Consider the following 18,292-nt stretch of genomic DNA (forward strand, 5'->3'; position numbering starts at 1 on the left):
ACAATCTCCCCCCCCTACATGAAGAACAACCACCCATCTCCCCCCTAATGATGCCCAACCCCCTCACTCGACCCATGATGAGGATTAGGATAATACAACGCCGCAACAGCAATCCCAACATAAACAATCACACACAACGCCCCCTCCAAATAATTACTCTTTTGATCCCTCAAAAAGTTCCCCACCGTCAAGATCGCCAACAACAGCACCGCAAGATCAAAAACCTCAAAGTTCAACCCCATCGGCTTCCCCAACCCCCACCCCACAATCACCACCAGCGGCGCATTAAACATGACCGTCTGCAGCGTCGCTCCTAGCACATGCGAAAGCGCAAAGTTCATCTGGTTGTCGTACGCCTCGTCCACCGCCGTCAGGTGCTCCGCCGCCTTTTCCACAAGCGGCACAAGAATCAACCCGACAAACGCGTCTGAAACGTGCCGCTCAGTGACAAGATTGTGTATCTGATCCACCAGCGTGATGGCAATAACGGTCACGAGCGCGATGGATACCGCCAGGGCGAGACAGCACTCTGTCAAGGTAAGCCGGTTGGAGTGGTGCGAGTACTTTGGGTTGTGTCTATCCTCATCCCTCGCCTCGTCGGCAACAAAGATGGCGTCGTAGATGCCGTGGTGGGTGTGGGCTTGGAAAAAGACATAGATCAAGTAGGCAATCAACAGCAAGACAGCCATCGATCGCGAGATTTCGATCGTTTTGCTGATGAGCTCCTCTTCGGGGAGTTTCCCGCTGTTGATCAGACTGTGATGAAAAACCGTCGGGATGGCCAGGCCAAAACCACTATTGTTAAATGTTAGCCCCTGTCTACCATCAACAGTGAAGAAAAAAAAAAAAAAAAAAAGGGGGGGGGCATACGCAGTAAGCAAACCCAGACCCAGCCTCACTAACAGCCTCACTAAACCCCGTCTCCTCCCTCCTCAACCCCCCGGCAAAAAAACACAACCCCAAACACAACAACATCGTCGCCAGCACACTCCCCAATATCGCCGCCTTGATCACCTGCACGTAATCGATCCCCCCCTCCTTCTGCTCCCTCGTGATCAAGACGATAAACATGATAATCTCCACCAAGCTCCCGAGCGTCGTCTCCACTAACACCCCCCAGACATGGGCGAACTTCCGTGACAGTTCCTGCCCGGCAAAACCGATGAGGTTCGCGCAGGGGACCATGGCTAGGTAAGCGAGGATGAAGATGACTAGGTTTGCTGTTGGGGAGGGGGTGAGGGCATAGCGGACTGCGATGGCGACGGGGACGACGGGCCAGAGGAAGTTGACCATGCGGGAGGCCCGGGAGGAGGACTGGTAGACTATGCGGAGGAAGTGAAAAGGGTGAATTCCTGAGCGGTGGGACTCGCCCGTGTGACGGATTTGGAGGGAGCGTTTTACTGCCTGGGCGGCGGTGCGGGTGCGGGAGAGTTTGAGACCTAGGTTGTTGTTGTTGTTGTTGTGGAGGGGGAGGGCGCCATTGTCTGGGAGGACCTCGCCTTGGGCGGTTGCAGTGTGGGAGGAGGGTTGTCTTGAGGTCGAGGTGGAAAGGGTTGGTTTTTCCTGGGTGATGGTGTGGGAGGGGGAGGGTTTCATGTCGTTGTTGGGGTTGGTGATCTCTTGAGGGGGAGGTGGTTGATGAGGTGGGTGTTGTTGCCCTGGTTGGGAGGAGGCGGAGAGATACTGCTCTAGCAGCAGCGAGGTGACTTGTGTAGGTGCCAGCTCGGGGGTGTCGCTTCCTGGTGGTCCCCGTGGTGGTGGGGAAGGTGCCGACATGGTTGACCTGCTGGGCTGGGTCTTGGTGACCTTCTAGAAGAGAAGCTTTACCCCAGATTTCGGGGCGATCAACGTTGCGATCTGGGTCTAGCCTAGATCTGACCAGTTGTATCCAAGTGACAGTAGTAGCACAGATAAGATAGAAGAAATGTAGAAATCCAAAAAGAAGCGGACAATTTGATTGTGAAATAAAAGTGGCTGAGGAATAATTCAGGGGCAACAAAAAGTTGAAACCACAACGGGGGACGGCCCGCTACTTAGTTGCGTCGGGTCTCTCTCTCGTCCCGTTCGTCTCTCGTGCTTGGTGGTGGTAGTTACGGAGTCTTAATTACACGGCAGGCAGGTACGAATGCAACCAAGAACTCCGAGTCTTGGGGAACATGGCCAAGCCGGCTTGGTGTTGGTACTTTTTTTCTGGAGAAAACCCCCTTCCTCAAAAAAAAAAAGAGAGGCCCAAAAAAGAAGCCTTCAGCGAATGGGCGGCACAGAGCTTCATCAATACCCAATCTATGTCTTGGCTTCATGTTTCAGGAGTTCAAAAACGGGCATATCAGTCGGTGGTTGGCCGCCCGTTCTAGGCCAGCTGGAGACTCCAACACTTGTTTGTCTTGCACAACCGTGATATCACCGCTCATGTCGTGCCCTGTGCCCGCTTTCTTGTGCCGTGATGGCTGTGCTGTTGTGCCCCGCGTCTGTGGTTCATTGCCTCGCCGTAATCGAAGACTTTCGGCGGTTCGAGACCGGCAAGTTGTGTCGTGTCTCTGTCCTCGGCTGCTCTGTTAACATCTGCCACGTTGAATTAAGCTCTCCCCCTAACAGCGGGACGTCCCTCAAACTGTCAGGATAATCAGGGGTCAAAGTTGGGGCAATGTGCCAATAGCTGGGCAAACAAGTAGCTCTCCAGTGCTGTCTCTGTTTGCACCGCACGTTTTGAGTTGATTCGCTCTCGGGCAAAGCGACGCCTTTTTATATCTCCTCAGAGATAAGTCATAAATCAATGCTGGATAACATCCAAAATTATACATCCACCTCTGAAACCACCCCGAAATTCGCCCCCACCACCACCAACAGTGGCCCCACCCCGTGCACAGACCTTTCACACTCGCTCACCGATTTGCAAGGGTGCACAGGCCACTTTGAAATGGGTATTTAATCTCGGCCACCCAACCAGTTTTTGTATACTTTTTTTTCTCTCTTTTCTTTCCTCGCCCTTCGGGGCATTTGGTCAATTTGAAACGATACAGAGAAGATTAGCATGGCCCCTGCACTAAGGATGACACGCTACTCAAAGAGACGCTACCAATTTTTTCACTGTAATCGCTGCCTTCAAGGTGCGATATGGAGAAGAGATCTTATTTTCGGAGACGCGCTTGATGCTTATGGTGTTTGTCTGGTTGATGTCACTGCATTTCGTGTTGATTTACAGGAGTCCAGGCCCTTGCATCATCATTTGGTACAATGTGTCGATAGAGTTGAAGCCGTGTAGTTGTGAGACATACTCGTCTCCCGGGTCACTGCGACTCGCACGACATCACAACTTTTGCCACTCTCGTTGTCGAAGCAATCGGGACAATTACTCTCTGAGACCGGTTGCCTATCTCCTCTGTTCGTAAAGAGACGACCAGAACATCAATAGAACAAATAATTAATCAGAGATCTCTATTTATTTTGGTTCCCTATTTTGACCCAGACTAAAAAGGAAAAAAATAGTCCCATATAACAGCAACTAAAAACACCGAAAAAAAGAAGAAAAAAAAAGCAAACACCAAAGCCGGCTAGCCATCTATAGCCAGATGCATGACCAAATCCTCTCAATCAGATGTCCTCCTCTTCCTTGATCTTGACGTCAATGCACTCCTCAATTCGCTCCTCCTTGACACCCACCGCAGTCGCAACGACGATGCTTCCACCCTCCTCCTTGATGTCCACAGAGGTCACCTCCTGCTTGTTATCCTCGGAAACCTCCACCTTCTAAGCAGTAGCCTCCTTGACCTCCTCCTTCACCTCCTCAGCAGCAGGCGCATCGGGGACCTCAACGTCCTCCGCCTTCACCTCCTCCTCCTCCTCCTCCTCCTCCCCCTCCTGCTTGACCTCCTCAGCATCCTTCATCTCCTCATCCACCACCTCCCCCTTCTTCTCCTTGAGGTCCTCCTCCGGCAACTGTTTCTTAATCCCCATATTAATAATAGGCGTGGTATCATTATAAATCCGCAACAGCATCGCGCTCCTGTCCTCCTTAGGCAGCATCAGGTTCAGGCTGTGGAAGCTCTTCCACAACGGCAGAGCCATGTGCTCGTTAAAGTCCTCGTCTGTTGGGTCTTCCGGCTCGACTCTGAGAACGCAGCAGCCCAGACCGATATCCCGGACCCTCTCGCCAATCTCCTCCAGCTTCTTGTACTCGTCCCCGGCAATCTTGGGGAACATCTCGATCAAGAGCTTCTTGAGCGTTTCCTTCTTCTTGAGAACGACCACTCTCTCCTCGCCGATGTAGCCGTGAAGAATGGGCATGCCCTCCGACTGAATACGCCATCTGCAGACCTCGGCCGAGGGGGCATCCTGCTTGACAAACATCTTCACACCACCGTGCACAAACTTGACCTGGCGGCCTTCGTTCAGAGACAAAATGTCACGGACAAGGGCAGAGGTGTAGTAGATGGCCTTGGCGGGCTCGCCCATGGCGTTGCGCACCATGTACCGATCGGTGGGGAAGCGATCTGAGATCTTGTAAAACTTGGTGACGTCCTTGATGACCTCGTGATCGGGAGAGAGGTACTTGAACGGCTCCTCGTATGGGCCCATGCCTTGTCTGACCTTGCGATCGGGCACCGCCTCAGTAGTAGTGGCAGGAGTGGCAACAGCGGGGGTGGTCGACTCGGAAGGCTGCTCCTCAGCCTTGACTTCGTCCTCGGGGGCTTCTTCAGTCTTGGTGACCTCAGGCTCGGCCTCCTTGAGCTCCTCAGCCGCGCCGACCTCAGCAGCGACTTCAGGGAGGGGTTCCGGAACAGGAGCAGGGAGCTCCTCGACTGGGGTAATCTCATCCTGGACGGTCTCCTCTTCAACCTTGAGCTTCTTGACGCTGGAGTCATCCTTCTCCTCGTCCTCCTCCTCCAGGGGCCTCTTGGTAGCGCCGCTGGACTGGCCATTAGTCCTGGCCACAGGAGGCTGCTTTCTGTTCTCCTCGGGCTTGGCCTTGAACTCGGCCTTCTTGTGGAGAGCAGTGATGAAGAAGCCACCGGTATCCTGCTGGTGGGGATAGACGCGCATGCAGCGGTCGAGAGGGAGGTCAGCACAGTCGCTGCCCTCGGCAGGGGGGAACATGGACTCGACGAGACGGCTGGGAGTGACACCATCCTCGGTGGACTTGGTGTACTCCTCGACCTCCTGCCATGTGTTCCACAAGCGCTCAGACTTGTCCATGATCTGCCACTTCCTCATGCCGGGCTTGCGCTGGAGACCAGGAAGCTCATTGCTGCAGTCGAGGATTTCAATCTTGTCGGGACCGCCGCATCTCTCAATGGCAGCGGCAACAACGGACTCGTTCTCGACGGGGTTCATGGAACAGGTCGAGTAGACGACCCGACCGCCTGGCTTGAGCATCTGCAGGGCACGGACGAGAATGCGGACCTGGGTAAGATGGAGACCCAAAGCGCTGCCGGGGGTCCAGTCCTTCCAGAGATTGACATTCTTGCGAAGGGTGCCGTCACCGGAGCAGGGGACATCGGCAAGAATGCGGTCAAACTTGAGGTAGTTGGGCTTTGTTGGGTTCTCGGGGTTGGGAATTCTGAGGGCAGGATACATGGTGGCGTCGTGGTTGGTGACGATCATGTTGGGCGATGAGAGACGTTTAAGCTGGTGGATAAGCATGTGGCTGCGCTTGTAATCGGCATCGTTGGCGATGAGCATGCCGGTGGCTCTGCCGTCGTCGCTGGGGTCGGCCTCGAGTCTGGCGGCCTCGTCCTCCTGCTTGTCCTCGGACTTGACGGCACCGTTGGCGTCGCCAGAAAAGCCGCTGATGACCTGGCGGATACGGGACTCCTCGCCGCGGTGAATCATCTCGAGAAGCTGAGCAGCCTTGCTACCGGGAGCAGCGCAAAGATCGAGCACAGTCATGCCAGGCTTGAGGTCCATGAGCAGAGGGGGGATCATGGAGACAACCTCCTGTCTGCTAATGTTGCCAACACTGGTCTCGGACACCAAGAAGCGCTGGAACTTGGCGAAGGGAGGGAATTTGCGAACGACGTTCTTGGGGGTGGTCATCATCCAGGCAAGGTCGTCGGGGTACCAAGGCACAACCTTGGGGGCTTCGACAATGACACCATCGTGGGTGATGCTTGTGATCTCGGGGATGTATCTCGTCTGAAGGAGGCGCTTGACGGCAAGGGCGTGTCTATTGTTTTCATGTTAGTATCAAAGCAACAGTTGAGCTTCAAAAGAAAGTCGGCTGTGTATGTACCCTTTGGAGCCAGCGAAGCGGAAACTGTTAGGAAGCTCCCTCCGGTAAGCGGCCCAGAAGGCAGTCTGCTCGTCCTCGGGCAGGTCCTTCAAGAGGGTGTTGTAGTAAGTCTCGAGCTTCTTGTTCTCCTTGACGACCTCGGGGTATGTCTGGTAGGGACGGTGACCATCGCGGCCTCCTCCACGGCTACCACCGCGACCTCCGCGACCACCACGGCCGCCGCCTCGTTTGCCCTTGTAAATATTAGCATACTTGGACAGGAAAGATGATGGAGAGGTGGTGAAAAGGAGGGCCGACGTCTGGAAGAAGGGAGCGCATACCCTGTTTCCGCGACCCATAGTCAGTATCTGTCGCAATTGGGGGAGCGTTTGGTTGTCTGGATAGTTGCAATGCGCTCCAATCGCATCAATTCAACTGTTTCCAGTGCACGAAGAAAAAAAAATATGCGGCCGCGCGACTGTCTGAAAGCTTCAATGTGGGGGCGGGGACAATCTAATCTTTTTGGTGGAGTCGCCAGCCAAGGCTCGGTGCCAAGATATTGAAGAACGATCCGAGGATTCCCCATTCAGGGGGCCAGAGTAACGACTTCAACATGCAATTTGCTTTGACATTCTCATTTTCTTATATTCTCTGTATATTTGATTTTACACTATTATACATGGCGGTCCAGTCCATAGCTAGTTTGGGACAGAACAAAGCTAGCTCAGCCACAGCTATCTCGGAATTTACCAAGAAATACAAGCTCGATATTGACTTCGAGACAGAGCCTCGGCCGAACACGGAGATCGATCATGTCTCCTCTCCTCCCCGTCATACTTGTTCACCTACCCAGAACAACCAGGTCCCTGCTTGTATGGCCATGTGTGAGGGCTGGTCTCTGCTGTGCTGCCATAACCCCAGCCGATTGGTAATCGTGGTGCAGCATGATCCGACATGAGTAACCATAGATGTTCATAAGCTATGCGTCTCGAATACCTGGCTAAGTTCACCCATCGAGCAAACCAACTGTCCAATGGATAACCCTGTCTACACCGTGGCCGTTGATGGCGCTGACGGGAATGGCAGCGCAGTCCTTGATCCACGCTCCCTCGACACCACTGGGGTGAGGCTCATCGCCGCGAGTGACAGCGGCAAGATAGTCTCTCAGTTCGGCAAAGTTTTCTTGCGCACCTGGCAGGTCGCCTTTGGTGGCCACCACAAACCATGGCTTGCCTGCGATGTGAAGACCAGCGCCGGCAGTGGTTGTCTTGGCGACACCAGAACTTGTCCAGAAGTCGCTTTGAATAGTCTCTCCGGCCGACGCGCTCCAGTCAATGGCGGCCTCGCGCTCCCGTTGCTGTTCCTCTTCCTCCCTCATCTGTGCATATAAGCCAACCTCGAGCCACAAGGCCTTGAGTGCTTCGACTGCGTTGCCATTTCCAAGATCGATGACAAACGCAAGCACGCCAGCCCGCTCAACATGACGCAGGAAAGCAATTCCAAGTCCCCTGTCCAAGTGAGCTCCCTCAATTAACCCGGGAATATCGGCGATGGTGAACTTGGTTCGCTGTTGAAGTTCCGGTTCGGCGGGTTCGGCCCAAGGGTCGTCCGATACGTCTTCTGCAGTTACTTTGAAACTTTTCACCACCGGTCGACCCTTGTTGTTATCGAGGACAACTGTGCCGATGTTTGGCTGAAGCGTCGTGAAAGCCCAGTTCCCCACGCGAGCGCGACTGTTGGTGACGGCGCGCAAGAGAGTGCTCTTTCCGGCGTTTGGCAATCCTACCAAGCCGACATCTGCCAATAACTTGAGTTCCATCTCGATTTCCATCGTCATGGCATTCTCACCCCGCGTCGCAAACATGGGCTTGCGCAGGTTCTTGGACACGAAATGTGGGTTCCCAAGTCCACCAAGGCCTCCTGCTGCCAAGAGAATGGGACGAGGTGTCGGTCGAGAGAGGTCCAGATAGACAGGTGCCTTTGGTTGTTTCAGAAGCCGATCGCGAATTGGCAGATCAGGTAGCTCAACCCGTTTGCGTTCCGAAGATGACATGCCGGGATACAGAATCCATTTCTTCCTATCCGGGTCTTCAATCGGCTCTCCATCCTCATCCATCTCCACTGCAACAGGCTCCCGCCTTCTTTTCCGGCGCTTCTTGGTCAAATATTCCTCCACAGCTTCTGGGTCGTCACGGGAGATCTCTCGAACGACGGTGCCGACTGGAACGCTGAGAATCACGTCCTCTCCACGCTGACCGCCTTTTGCGCTTCCCTGACCACTCTTGCCCCTCCCAGCGCGCGCAAATTTTCTCCGCGCCAACTTGTGTAGCGATGTTTCGCTGTGCACTGCTTGGATGTAGATACTCCCGCCATGTCCTCCATCACCACCATTGGGAGGCCCGTCCGCCATATATGCCTCGCGCAAGAATGAAATACAGCCATGTCCGCCGGGTCCAGCATGAAGAGTCAGTTTGGCCTTGTCGGCAAAGTTGGGCATCGAGTAGTCGTCGGGAGAGGGGTTCAGACGAGTCGTCGCATATTCAATGTCGTCCTGTGCTGGTGCTGAGGGGTCAGTGCTTGCGTGTCGCCTGCCATGGACGGCCAGGTTGAAGCGCGAGATGTGGCTTCCATTAGGCCCAAATATCGATGGGTAAAGAAAGGGAAGAAACACCCGCGGGCCTCGAGAGCCCCGACAGGCCATTGTGAGAGAAATGAGAGACAAAAATGGTAGAAGATGTTGCTGCTGTTTGTCCCCTGTTCAGATAATTTTGAACAGGGGTCCTTGGGGGTGGACCGATAAGATAGCGATGGAGTTACCCCATGGTGTGCTAGACAAGCAACCCCTGTCCGGCAGTGGCTGTTGTCACCCGCCACAGCACGTACCACCTGGGGCTTGAAGCCGAGCGTGGGAGCGGCTTTCTGCGTCCTTTTCGACTCCAACGGTCAAACGTCCAACGTCGATGTTGAATGTAAAGATATGAGATATATCCAATGCCTCACTTCCTTGGTCAATTGCCTTCCACATGACGTCTACTTATACTCTCTCGTCAAAGAGAGACGCGCTCAAGGCCCTTGTCCCCTCCCCGCGTCGTGTTCCAGTCTGTCATGCGGGTGCTCGTCTTTGGCGTCACGCTGGGCTGGGCTTTCATTTGCTGGACCCGAGCCTGCATTACTGCATCTGCGTCGACGGCTGGCCCCTCCCCGTTGGCAGCATCAAACATGCGGTCAGCATCCGAGACGTGGGTAGTATAGTGCCCCAGAAGTGTCGTTCGTTCGTTCTGCTCAGTTGAGCCATTCCCAGTCCCTAGGCTTTGAAGCGTTTTCCAGCCTCTCGTACCCCGTCTTTTGCCCGCCAATCTCGTCGTTGAGCCGCCATTGACCCCCCATGCAGCCGGGCGAGACAGGAGACACCACCACCGAGCACCGTCTTCGCCGCCCGTTTGCTTTTTTCTTATTAATATTGGATTTTATTTTTCTGTTTTGTGGCATCTCCCCAGATTGTCCTACAAGACACACGAGTTCTTCTTGGACTTGAATCTTTCTTCAAGTCTCTACTGGCCACCTCAATAATACATAACAAATACCGCCGGATCACCCAGTGGTCATTCGGGAAGCGATCTCTCCATATTCCCTCGTCCCGGCTCCACCACCTCCGCTTCACCCCTCTCCTCATCCCCTCGTCCCCTCGTCCGCTCTCTCGCCGTTGTACATCTTGTCACCCCCTCTTTTGCCCCCAGCAGCGTTTTCTGCTGCTACCACTCGAGCCACTCTGCTTCTCTTACTATACTCCGTCTCGGTATCGTGATTAACAAACGGGAACAAGTCAGCCACGCTACTCTGTGCTGGTCCCGCTTCTTTGCGATCATCGCGTGTCGGGATTGGGCTGAACAGGCATTGGGCATCTGCAAGAGCTGCAGACGACTTGCTGCCATACGCCCGCATTCGAGCCACGACACAGATTCCAGACTAAACGTGGTTAAGCCCGCCTTGGTTTGTGTGTGAGCGAGCCAGCGATCCAGCCCTCGCCCAACTCCATCTTCTCCTGCTGCTGCAACCTCGGCCACAATCCACCAAAGAGAGCCTCTCCTCTCTGCCTCCCCTTCTCCCAAACACGAACGACGTGGTTCTGTCCGTCACTGAGCACCCAGGAAAGGTCCCCCAGAATGTGAGTTCTCCGTACAGTCCAGTCCGTACACGCCGTCCAGTCCAGCTCAGCTCACACGCAGATACCCAGACGCTCACGACGCACCATCTATCTGCTTGCTGCAGCTTGAGCATTCGTGGACTGCTTGTTGCTTGCTGCTTGCAGTCAGTCTATTCCCATCGCCGCCCGCCCCGAGTGTGTGTGAGCGTCCTCCTCTCTCCAGGTCAGTTGTTGTTCACCCAGTCTCTCGTCCATTCACGCCCTCTTTGTCCCCCGGCCCCCCTCTCCCAACCTGAGCCTCATCGCTGCCCGTCAGGTGCTGCGTGTTCCTTATCTTCTGGACTGGAAACATCTCCCCGCCCGGCTGATCTTCTCTCCCATCTTCTCCATATCATCTCTTGTTATTCTGGGCAGGACCCCAGAGCACAGCTGTTTCATGACCATAGATCATGAGACTGTGTACTTTTGTGTATCATCACCTTGACTTGAAAGCCTCAGACGGGCACCTTCCCCATGAACCACCAACCACCACCACACCGAGACATTTCCAACGGTCAAGCACTAAACATGTATTCCAGAGACTACAATTACAACAACAACAACAACAACACCTCCCCCAACACCAAATCCTCCCGCAAAGGGGTGATCAGGATGGATCCCGATTGTGCCATTTGCCACGCCCCGGCTTCTCACGCCTGCGAGTGTGAGGCCAAGGGTCTGGAGGTGGCGGTCCGGCAAGCCGAGGCCCGTATGATGCAGTCTATCTACAATGACATCAGGTCAGTATCCCCTATCTTATCACTATCAAAGGTCTTCATAGACATACTAACACTCATGGTAGATCATGGGTTCGCGCACACGCACAGGACTATATCCTCGAGTACTTCCGACTGTTGACAGAGCGACGCAAGGCGACACATGCCCAACACTTGGAACGCATCACTGCTCATGCCTACCACTACTACCACGCTCCACCGCATCCCAATGAGATCGCGGCCGCGCAACAGGCGCTCAAGAGGGGTATCGATGAGGACTGGCAAGCATCGGTTCAACGCTATCCCGAGGTACTCGAGTACTTCTACAGCTTGGTTGAACTGACCCTTCCCGACGATAACGAGCCTGCTGTCAAGGATCCGCCCCTCAGCGCCCTCCAAGGGTCTCGCAAAGCAGCTCGACGAAACACTGGACCAGGGACTGCTGTGAGCGGCCCTAGCCTCGCAGCCCCCCCTCCTCATCTCCATGAGAGAGAGCCTCTGCCACTTCCTCGAGGCCGGACCCCGCCACCACTTGAGCCCTTGCGCGAGAGAAGAACGCCTGCGCCACCAGGAGGAGGAAGAAGGCAGTCTTACAGAGGCCCTCCACCCGGACCCCCACCCCCGCCCGCTTCTGCTTACTTCCCACCGCAGTATGGGCCAATGTAAGCGATCATCAGAACTAGATCGCTAGCATTAAACTCCTGGGGAGTTCCTGTCACGGCGGTAGCGACCTGGGCTCGCTCTTTTGCATCATCATCATCTCCTTTGTGACCGCGCTCGAGACGTTTTATCACCCAACACACCCGCTCCACCTTCAAGACGCCAACGAGACCACGAGAGCATCATGTCCCCGGATTTCTTTTCCCATGGTTATGATTTTCTTCCCACGGTTTACGATTTCTGCATAGCCTCGGTTGTGGTTTTTTTCGATGGCATCTTTTTTGATTTACTCACGTTTTGGACAACTTCAGTGTTCCTCCGATACTCACGACAGTCATAGACATTGTTTGTGTCTCTTGAGAGTTGAACATCATTTTTGGACAACAACAACGAAGGAGGAGGAGCTTTACACATCGATATTTTTTATGTTTCTTTTTTTAAGCTTTGATTTTATGGGCGAACCGGTTCAAACAGTACGGATTATGGTCGGGATATCTCATGCTGAACTTTTTTGTCATCTTTCGCTCACCTCTCCACAACTTTTTTGGGGCGTTCTTTTTTTCCTGCTGTTCGGAGGCTATTTTTGTGTACCGCGCTTTTGCTGACTTAATATCGCTTGAACCGACACCCCCTCTCCGTTCTTCGACTGAGTTGATAACACATGGGGAAAGGGAAGAAAACCTGCATTTACCACGAGAGAGAGAGGATAACGGCGGATGTCTGAATGATGGATGGGGGAACGTTTTTGGATTACCTTATTGATACCGACATATGAGATTGTTTGTGTTTTGAAAAAGAAAAATTGGGACAGAAATGGGGAGATTGTGGAGGAGATATTATGGTTTTTTTTGTTATGATGGATGGGATGAGATTTTCTCTAGTACATTTTGTTGAGTTATGTTATCTTTCGACGGGGAGGCAAAGGGGAGCTGGAGGGCTTGATTAACATCGGCTCTTGGTTCTCCCAGACGGTGAAGGGGTAGGGCATCCGCCAGGAAAGTCGTCATCGATGTTGATTGACTCTGGCTGGAAGATTGGACCTTGGTACCGCCGTCGTTCTTTGACCTACCCTGGAGGAGAAGGTCTGTGTACATACGGACGATAAAAAAAACATTAGGAAATTGAGATTATCGGATCTCTGTATTGTTTCTCTTGCTGCCTGTGCTGTTATCGTTGCCGTGACGCCTGTACTTGTGCCACTGTCACCGTCGACACCGTTACCTAACCGACAACGGATCAGAATATCACTTCTCCAACGCAGACCGACCGTCGATCAAGATCCACAAACGGTAGCAACCCGATCTCCCCGTTTAACAAGATCTACTAAAGCCCACAAGTATCATCACTTGTCAAACTAAGATGATCCAACCGGAAAAGCTTGATTGACTAGCTAGGGCCCAGGGAACCGGAAGCTGTCGTGTGTTCCATCAGTTCTCACGACAGCATCACTTACACACTCAATCTATTGTCTTCCCGTTCAATCATCAAACCCTGGCCAAAAATAAACAGCCGGAAACAAAACCAACCCTGATCTGTAAAGCCCAAGAATAGAAACCAACTACCTTCTTCCCCCCAGTTCAACGGTGCCCAACCCTCTCTCCTCCCCGCCCCCTCGCTGCCTTATTCGTTCGTTCCTCTTACCTCGTTTAAGAAACCGGTCAACCTCCTGGCTCGGAAAGCTTCCACGTCCGCGCGCTAACAACGGATAGAAAATGGGTTACATGCACGTCATGTTTCGGGTGGTGTGATGGGAGGTAACGTGGAGATGATCATACCTATCTGGACGACTGTTATGGATGGGACGGCTGCTTATAAACAAGAATCCTCCACCTCCTTCGAGCACCATCCACGTTTTCCTTCTAGCGTCTTCTTGCATGGGCTTCTTCCAAGAATACCATCCTCATTCCTCATCTTTGCTTTGCTGTGCACTGCTTACCATTGAGGACGTGAGACTTGGTCTTTTTTTCTGAGGTGATACGAAAGGACAACGCAATGCCTAGTTGAGCGTTATGGGATAGTACTGTATGAAAAGAGGGGAGGAGAGGGCTTTGAGTGGCTCGGTGCCCGACCAGATGGGGGGTTCTAGGGGGGGAAGTCTGGCATATGATTTCAGTCCAGCTTTTCAGGATCGGGCCGGGGATCGGACTGGAGAGAGTGGACGATATCCGAGGACGGGTTCGGACATCGTGTCTAATCTTCAAAGTTCTCATCATCTACCTTGGTTTGGCTTGTCTAGTTGCAGGTGAGAGGATCGAGGGGAGCACTCCGTCCGGAACATCTTAACGTGGTATTACAGAAGGTAGGTAGTTTGAGCTTTAACGTATCATCAACTGCTATACCAGTCGTGGATTTCAAGAAACACAACCGACGCCGAGCCCCTCTCTCTGCCCTATCTCATCTACCTCGATCAGTTCGTTCCCTCTTCCCTCACCCCCTTTCAACGCTCCTTCCCCGACCGCGCCACTACAACCCAGCGACTTCTCTCCTTCCTCGGTAATCACAGCTCCTTCCTTGCAAACCTTGTACCACCTTTCCGAACCACTTCCCAACAACAACATCAATTAACTGCTACTACGGTGGCAGTCCTAACAACCTTGGAGACCCAGGTTCGAATCCTGGTGCGAGGAAATATTTTTTGCTTTTTGTTCTCATTTGGTCGGTAGCTATCTGTCCTTGCAGACAGAGGTGGACGTGAGAGGAAGGAGAGAATGCTGATTTTTGGGCCCCTGGAAGTTTCTCGGGATTTGCTGCCGCAGGCGTGAGCTTTTTCTCGCTGGGTGGATATCACTCCTTTTTGAGAACTGTATGAGATGTGACGGAGGATGGTCTCTTCATTGGTGTTATCCTGCCTCTTGATATTCGACTTTTATAGTTTTCCCTGGTTGTTTATCCGGTGATTCTGTCGTGTCCTGTGTGCCAAAATTGTTGGTCAACAACTACCACTCCTTGCCGGCACATGTCCTTGATTTCGCAGCAGTCACCGTTGTCGGTTTGTATGCCCTAAGAGCAACAATGTGCCATGGCAAATCAATGGCGTTCTCCTGTTCTGGAAAGTTCGGCCTCACACTTCCTCCGCTCAGCTCCCACCTGTCCTTCCGCTCCTTCGCCTCCCCGACTGCCTTCCCCCGCATGGATCTCTTGTCTAAGAAACCGCCCCCCTCCCGCTCCCTTAATATACCTCCGGACAACACATTAATCTTTCGCTTCTTTGACAACACACGTCGTGATGTGGGATGTCATCTTTTGCCTGATGTTGTTGGGCACAGTGTACTGTTTTGGACCTATGTGTTCTTGTAATTAGGATATGATAGCTTAGCACTTGATCTTTCTCTACGTGACATCGGACCTTGGATCACTCTTCCCTTGAAATGGCATCCATAACGGCAGCCTGATCTTCAAGAGCTCCATGCCTGAACGAGCACGCCATCGACACCTTCCCTGAGTAACCACCAAAGTGAGCTCCTGCCTGTTCCCTGGGTACTACGCCCCCGAATACCTTCCCCTCTACCGCACACATCCCCTGGCCTTCCCCAGGATACACCAATCTCCTTTCTGTCTCACCTTCCATCAAAGCAGAACAAAAACCAGTCGGTGTGGTGTGGTGGTTAGCATCTCATGAGGTAGGGCCGTTCGAATTAGTTGCTTGCAGCTGTGTTGTATTCCTATCCTGCTTCATGGGGGCCCGGGTTCGACTCTTGGCACGGGCAGACATTGAACTTTTGCTTCCTTTTGCTTGTGGCTATCTTTGGGTGTATGGGTTAGACCGTGGTTGATGCTTTTTGAGGGAAGAGAGAGGCTTGAAGTTACACACCGTCGTCTGTTGTGACTGACTCCATCTTCTTACCCGGCCCCTAGGTAGTTACGTCTCTCTACACACCCACCCTCACCTCACCACTCTTCCCTCCAGCATCACCTCCCCCTTCCTCCAATCACATCAACCCATCGGCTTTCCCACTTCCCATCAGAGAGAGATCAAATCGTTAGCCTGTGTGGTGTATTGGTTTTCATTCCATGAGGAGGTAATTTGAAGCGAGTTGTGGTATTTATCGAGTGTTGGATTACTTAGCTCCCTACCTCATAGGGCTCAGGCTCGATTCCTGGCGCGGGCACAGCAGCAGGAGTTGATCATGTTTTGCTGTTCTTGGGTTTTGCTTTTCTTGTTGCTGTTTGAGTATGCTTTTTGGCTTGTGCAATGTTGACATACTGCTACTGGATGGGGGGATGTAAAGATCGCGGTGGTGGATGTTGCGGAGGAAGTTGAGAGGTGAGGGTGAACTGTAGATAGCCTTTTTTGGTCAGGTAGATAGGGGGTAATGACATTCTCGATGGTGTCTTTCTCGGCGCTTGTGCGGATGGCCGGCTTTGAACAAGCATACATACAACCTCTCTACATTTACCCCTTCATACCTTTGATGTCCAGAAATCCCCAACGAGCCACCATCTCAGCCAACTCTCCCTGTCCCTCCTCTCCTCCCTCCTACCCCCAGGCTCCTTCCCCTTTTCAACTCTCCCCTCCGTCACCACCCCCTCCTTCCTCCAGGCAGGGACCTACCTACATCATCCCCATCTCTTACACACTTGCCAACAGAAGATCAAAAGCCCGTGTGGTGTAGTGGTTGCATTCCATGAGGTGGGAATTTATATAGGCGTTCCGGATCAGCGTCCAGCGTCCACCGTTCGAATTACATGAAACCTATAAAGAAAGAAAAAAAATGATCCAAGCTTCCTATCTCATGGGGCCCAGGTTCGACCCCTGGTGCGGGCATACTTAGTAGGCCAATCTTTTGCTTTTTGGGGAGTTGATTTTGGTGATGATGTCGAGGGGTTGGTTAGATTGGGGATTGGTGGGGGAAAAGGGGGTAGGAAAGGGGTTGGTGTTGAGATTTACCAATAACAATAACGCAACGAATTCTTAACCAATCCAAAATAAAAAGACATTTTTTAGGGCAAAGTACGGTGCCTGGAAGATGTTTTCGTGAAGATTGAATAGGTACCTAACGTTGGTACAAATGGTAGATGGCGTTGATGTAGTGAGGTACTTTTCCAGCTATAATTCCAGTCACCTGAATTTCAAGTGTCGTATGCATATCAATTGAAAGAGATTATGCAGTATTTCAAGCTATACGTTACAAGGTTACGTGGGTAGGAATGTTTGGGGTTGGTAAGTTCCGTACATGTCTAGTGTACTCTTCCTTCCCTCACATCACAGTCTGAACGGCCGGTAAGACTATTATGTGCCTCTGTAATCGTCATTATGAGTGATTCAAGCCCTGTGATGGATGGTGTTTCCTCCCATTTAATCGCGCATGGATTGCTCTTCAGATAGTCCAACTCTTGCTCCAGAATTATGACACCACCGGGTGGATGAGATGCGATGTCCCAATGACCGTATTCGAGTGCCATTCCCAGTGGCGATTGAAAAGAGCCACCGTCTCCGAACACCCAGAGAGTCAGGTTCAACCTGCGCGAAGCCACAGCTTCATGTTTGATGAATAGTTTCAACAACTTCCGTATGCGAGTTGTAGACAGCGAGAGCAGGCGGGGTATAGGTTAACCCTTTGTGAGCTACGTCTTGAAGGACGGGCCCCGGTACTGATGCCGAATGTAGGTCAGTTTGGACCTGGCTCAAAAGTTTCTGAACAGTTTCGAGGTGACCCAAGGCAGCAGCCGCACCTAAAGGAGTCCAGCTTGAGCCGTACTTAGGATCATCGACTTGAATGTTTGGATTCGCTTCGTGTGCTTGATAGAGTGCCCTGGGCAAAACCTCATTGTCGCTACCTCGCTCTATAATTGAATCGGTGAGATCTGGATATCCCCCTGCAGCTACCCATTCGAGTGCGCTGCTTGCTGGAACAGGGGACTCCAACTCATGATGTTTGAGCATCTGAGTTATAGTATCGTATAGAAGTGAAAGTGACCTCCAAAACTCTGTGGCTAGAAAATAATATCGAGACATGGGCTCGAGAGCGAAGAATCTAGGATCAAGAATTGCTCGCAGAGCTTCCCAGTGCTTGCCGTCAACCAGGATCTGTAAAGGCGATATGCCATCTGCACCTCGCATCATCACAGCATTTATAAGTGGTTGAGCTGGGGAATCCTTGCCGGTGAATGTCGAATCCATGAACGTGTAAGAAAAACTTGGTATTTACCTTCTGCCCAGCGACATGGAGTGCAGTATCTCTAGGTTGATGTTCAGTGGATGGTAGTAATGAAAGGCTGAACCATTCGTGTGGGAAGGCAAAACTCCCAATACGTGGCGTTGTCCAACCTTAAGGCGCCGGCAAGGTCAGGAGACATCCTGTACCAGTGATCCTCGTGCTCTTTGTTAGGTTCCCAGATAATTATCCCATCAAGTGCTGCTCGGCACGTCAGATCGAACCATCCTCTCAACACTGCCTCAGGCACCTGGCCAACCACGTGTCCAACCGTGAACTTGGACTCATACATGGGCGCCATGTTGTATGCCCTCTTGTTTCTTGCCTCGTAATTGTTGTCAGTCCAGGCTCGAACTACAAGCATGGCCAT

General features: G+C 52.5%; 5 protein-coding genes and 1 pseudogene across 6 annotated transcripts; 3 read left to right on the plus strand and 3 right to left on the minus strand.

Moving 5' to 3' along the window:
• Positions 1-44: 44 nt before the first annotated feature.
• On the minus strand, positions 45-2,633 carry QC764_304020 (uncharacterized protein; the record flags this gene model as incomplete). The annotated part of the gene is made up of 2 exons (XM_062945520.1): positions 871-2,633; positions 45-797 (listed from the first exon to the last, which is right to left on the minus strand). The coding sequence occupies exons 1-2, from the start codon at positions 1,774-1,776 to the stop codon at positions 45-47; spliced, it is 1,659 nt and encodes a 552-aa protein (XP_062801507.1). The 5' UTR covers positions 1,777-2,633.
• Positions 2,634-3,362: 729 nt separating this feature from the next.
• Positions 3,363-6,567, minus strand: NCL1 (tRNA (cytosine-5-)-methyltransferase ncl1; the record flags this gene model as incomplete). Its single annotated transcript, XM_062945521.1, has 3 exons — positions 3,363-6,163; positions 6,230-6,462; positions 6,550-6,567. The coding sequence occupies 3 exons, from the start codon at positions 6,565-6,567 to the stop codon at positions 3,748-3,750; spliced, it is 2,667 nt and encodes an 888-aa protein (XP_062801508.1). The 3' UTR covers positions 3,363-3,747.
• A 300-nt stretch (positions 6,568-6,867) lies between these two features.
• On the plus strand, positions 6,868-8,178 carry QC764_0051080 (uncharacterized protein; the record flags this gene model as incomplete). Its single annotated transcript, XM_062940410.1, has 2 exons — positions 6,868-7,724; positions 7,924-8,178. The coding sequence occupies exons 1-2, from the start codon at positions 7,689-7,691 to the stop codon at positions 8,176-8,178; spliced, it is 291 nt and encodes a 96-aa protein (XP_062801509.1). The 5' UTR covers positions 6,868-7,688.
• MTG2 (GTPase of the mitochondrial inner membrane that associates with the large ribosomal subunit) lies at positions 7,215-8,909 on the minus strand (the record flags this gene model as incomplete). Its single annotated transcript, XM_062940411.1, has 1 exon — positions 7,215-8,909. The coding sequence occupies one exon, from the start codon at positions 8,907-8,909 to the stop codon at positions 7,215-7,217; it is 1,695 nt and encodes a 564-aa protein (XP_062801510.1).
• Positions 8,910-9,313: 404 nt separating this feature from the next.
• Positions 9,314-12,967, plus strand: QC764_304050 (uncharacterized protein; the record flags this gene model as incomplete). Its single annotated transcript, XM_062945522.1, has 5 exons — positions 9,314-9,447; positions 9,808-10,198; positions 10,228-10,373; positions 10,931-11,131; positions 11,194-12,967. 5 exons carry the CDS (start codon positions 9,314-9,316, stop codon positions 11,771-11,773), a joined length of 1,452 nt encoding a protein of 483 aa, XP_062801511.1. The 3' UTR covers positions 11,774-12,967.
• A 3,398-nt stretch (positions 12,968-16,365) lies between these two features.
• QC764_0051110 lies at positions 16,366-16,532 on the plus strand (annotated as a pseudogene). The gene has a single exon. The product of its transcript is annotated as a tRNA-OTHER (tRNA).
• Positions 16,533-18,292: the final 1,760 nt, after the last annotated feature.

The sequence above is a fragment of the Podospora pseudoanserina genome, chromosome 3, assembly GCF_035222485.1.
Source record: "Podospora pseudoanserina strain CBS 124.78 chromosome 3, whole genome shotgun sequence".
Classification (NCBI taxonomy): Eukaryota; Fungi; Ascomycota; class Sordariomycetes; order Sordariales; family Podosporaceae; genus Podospora; species Podospora pseudoanserina.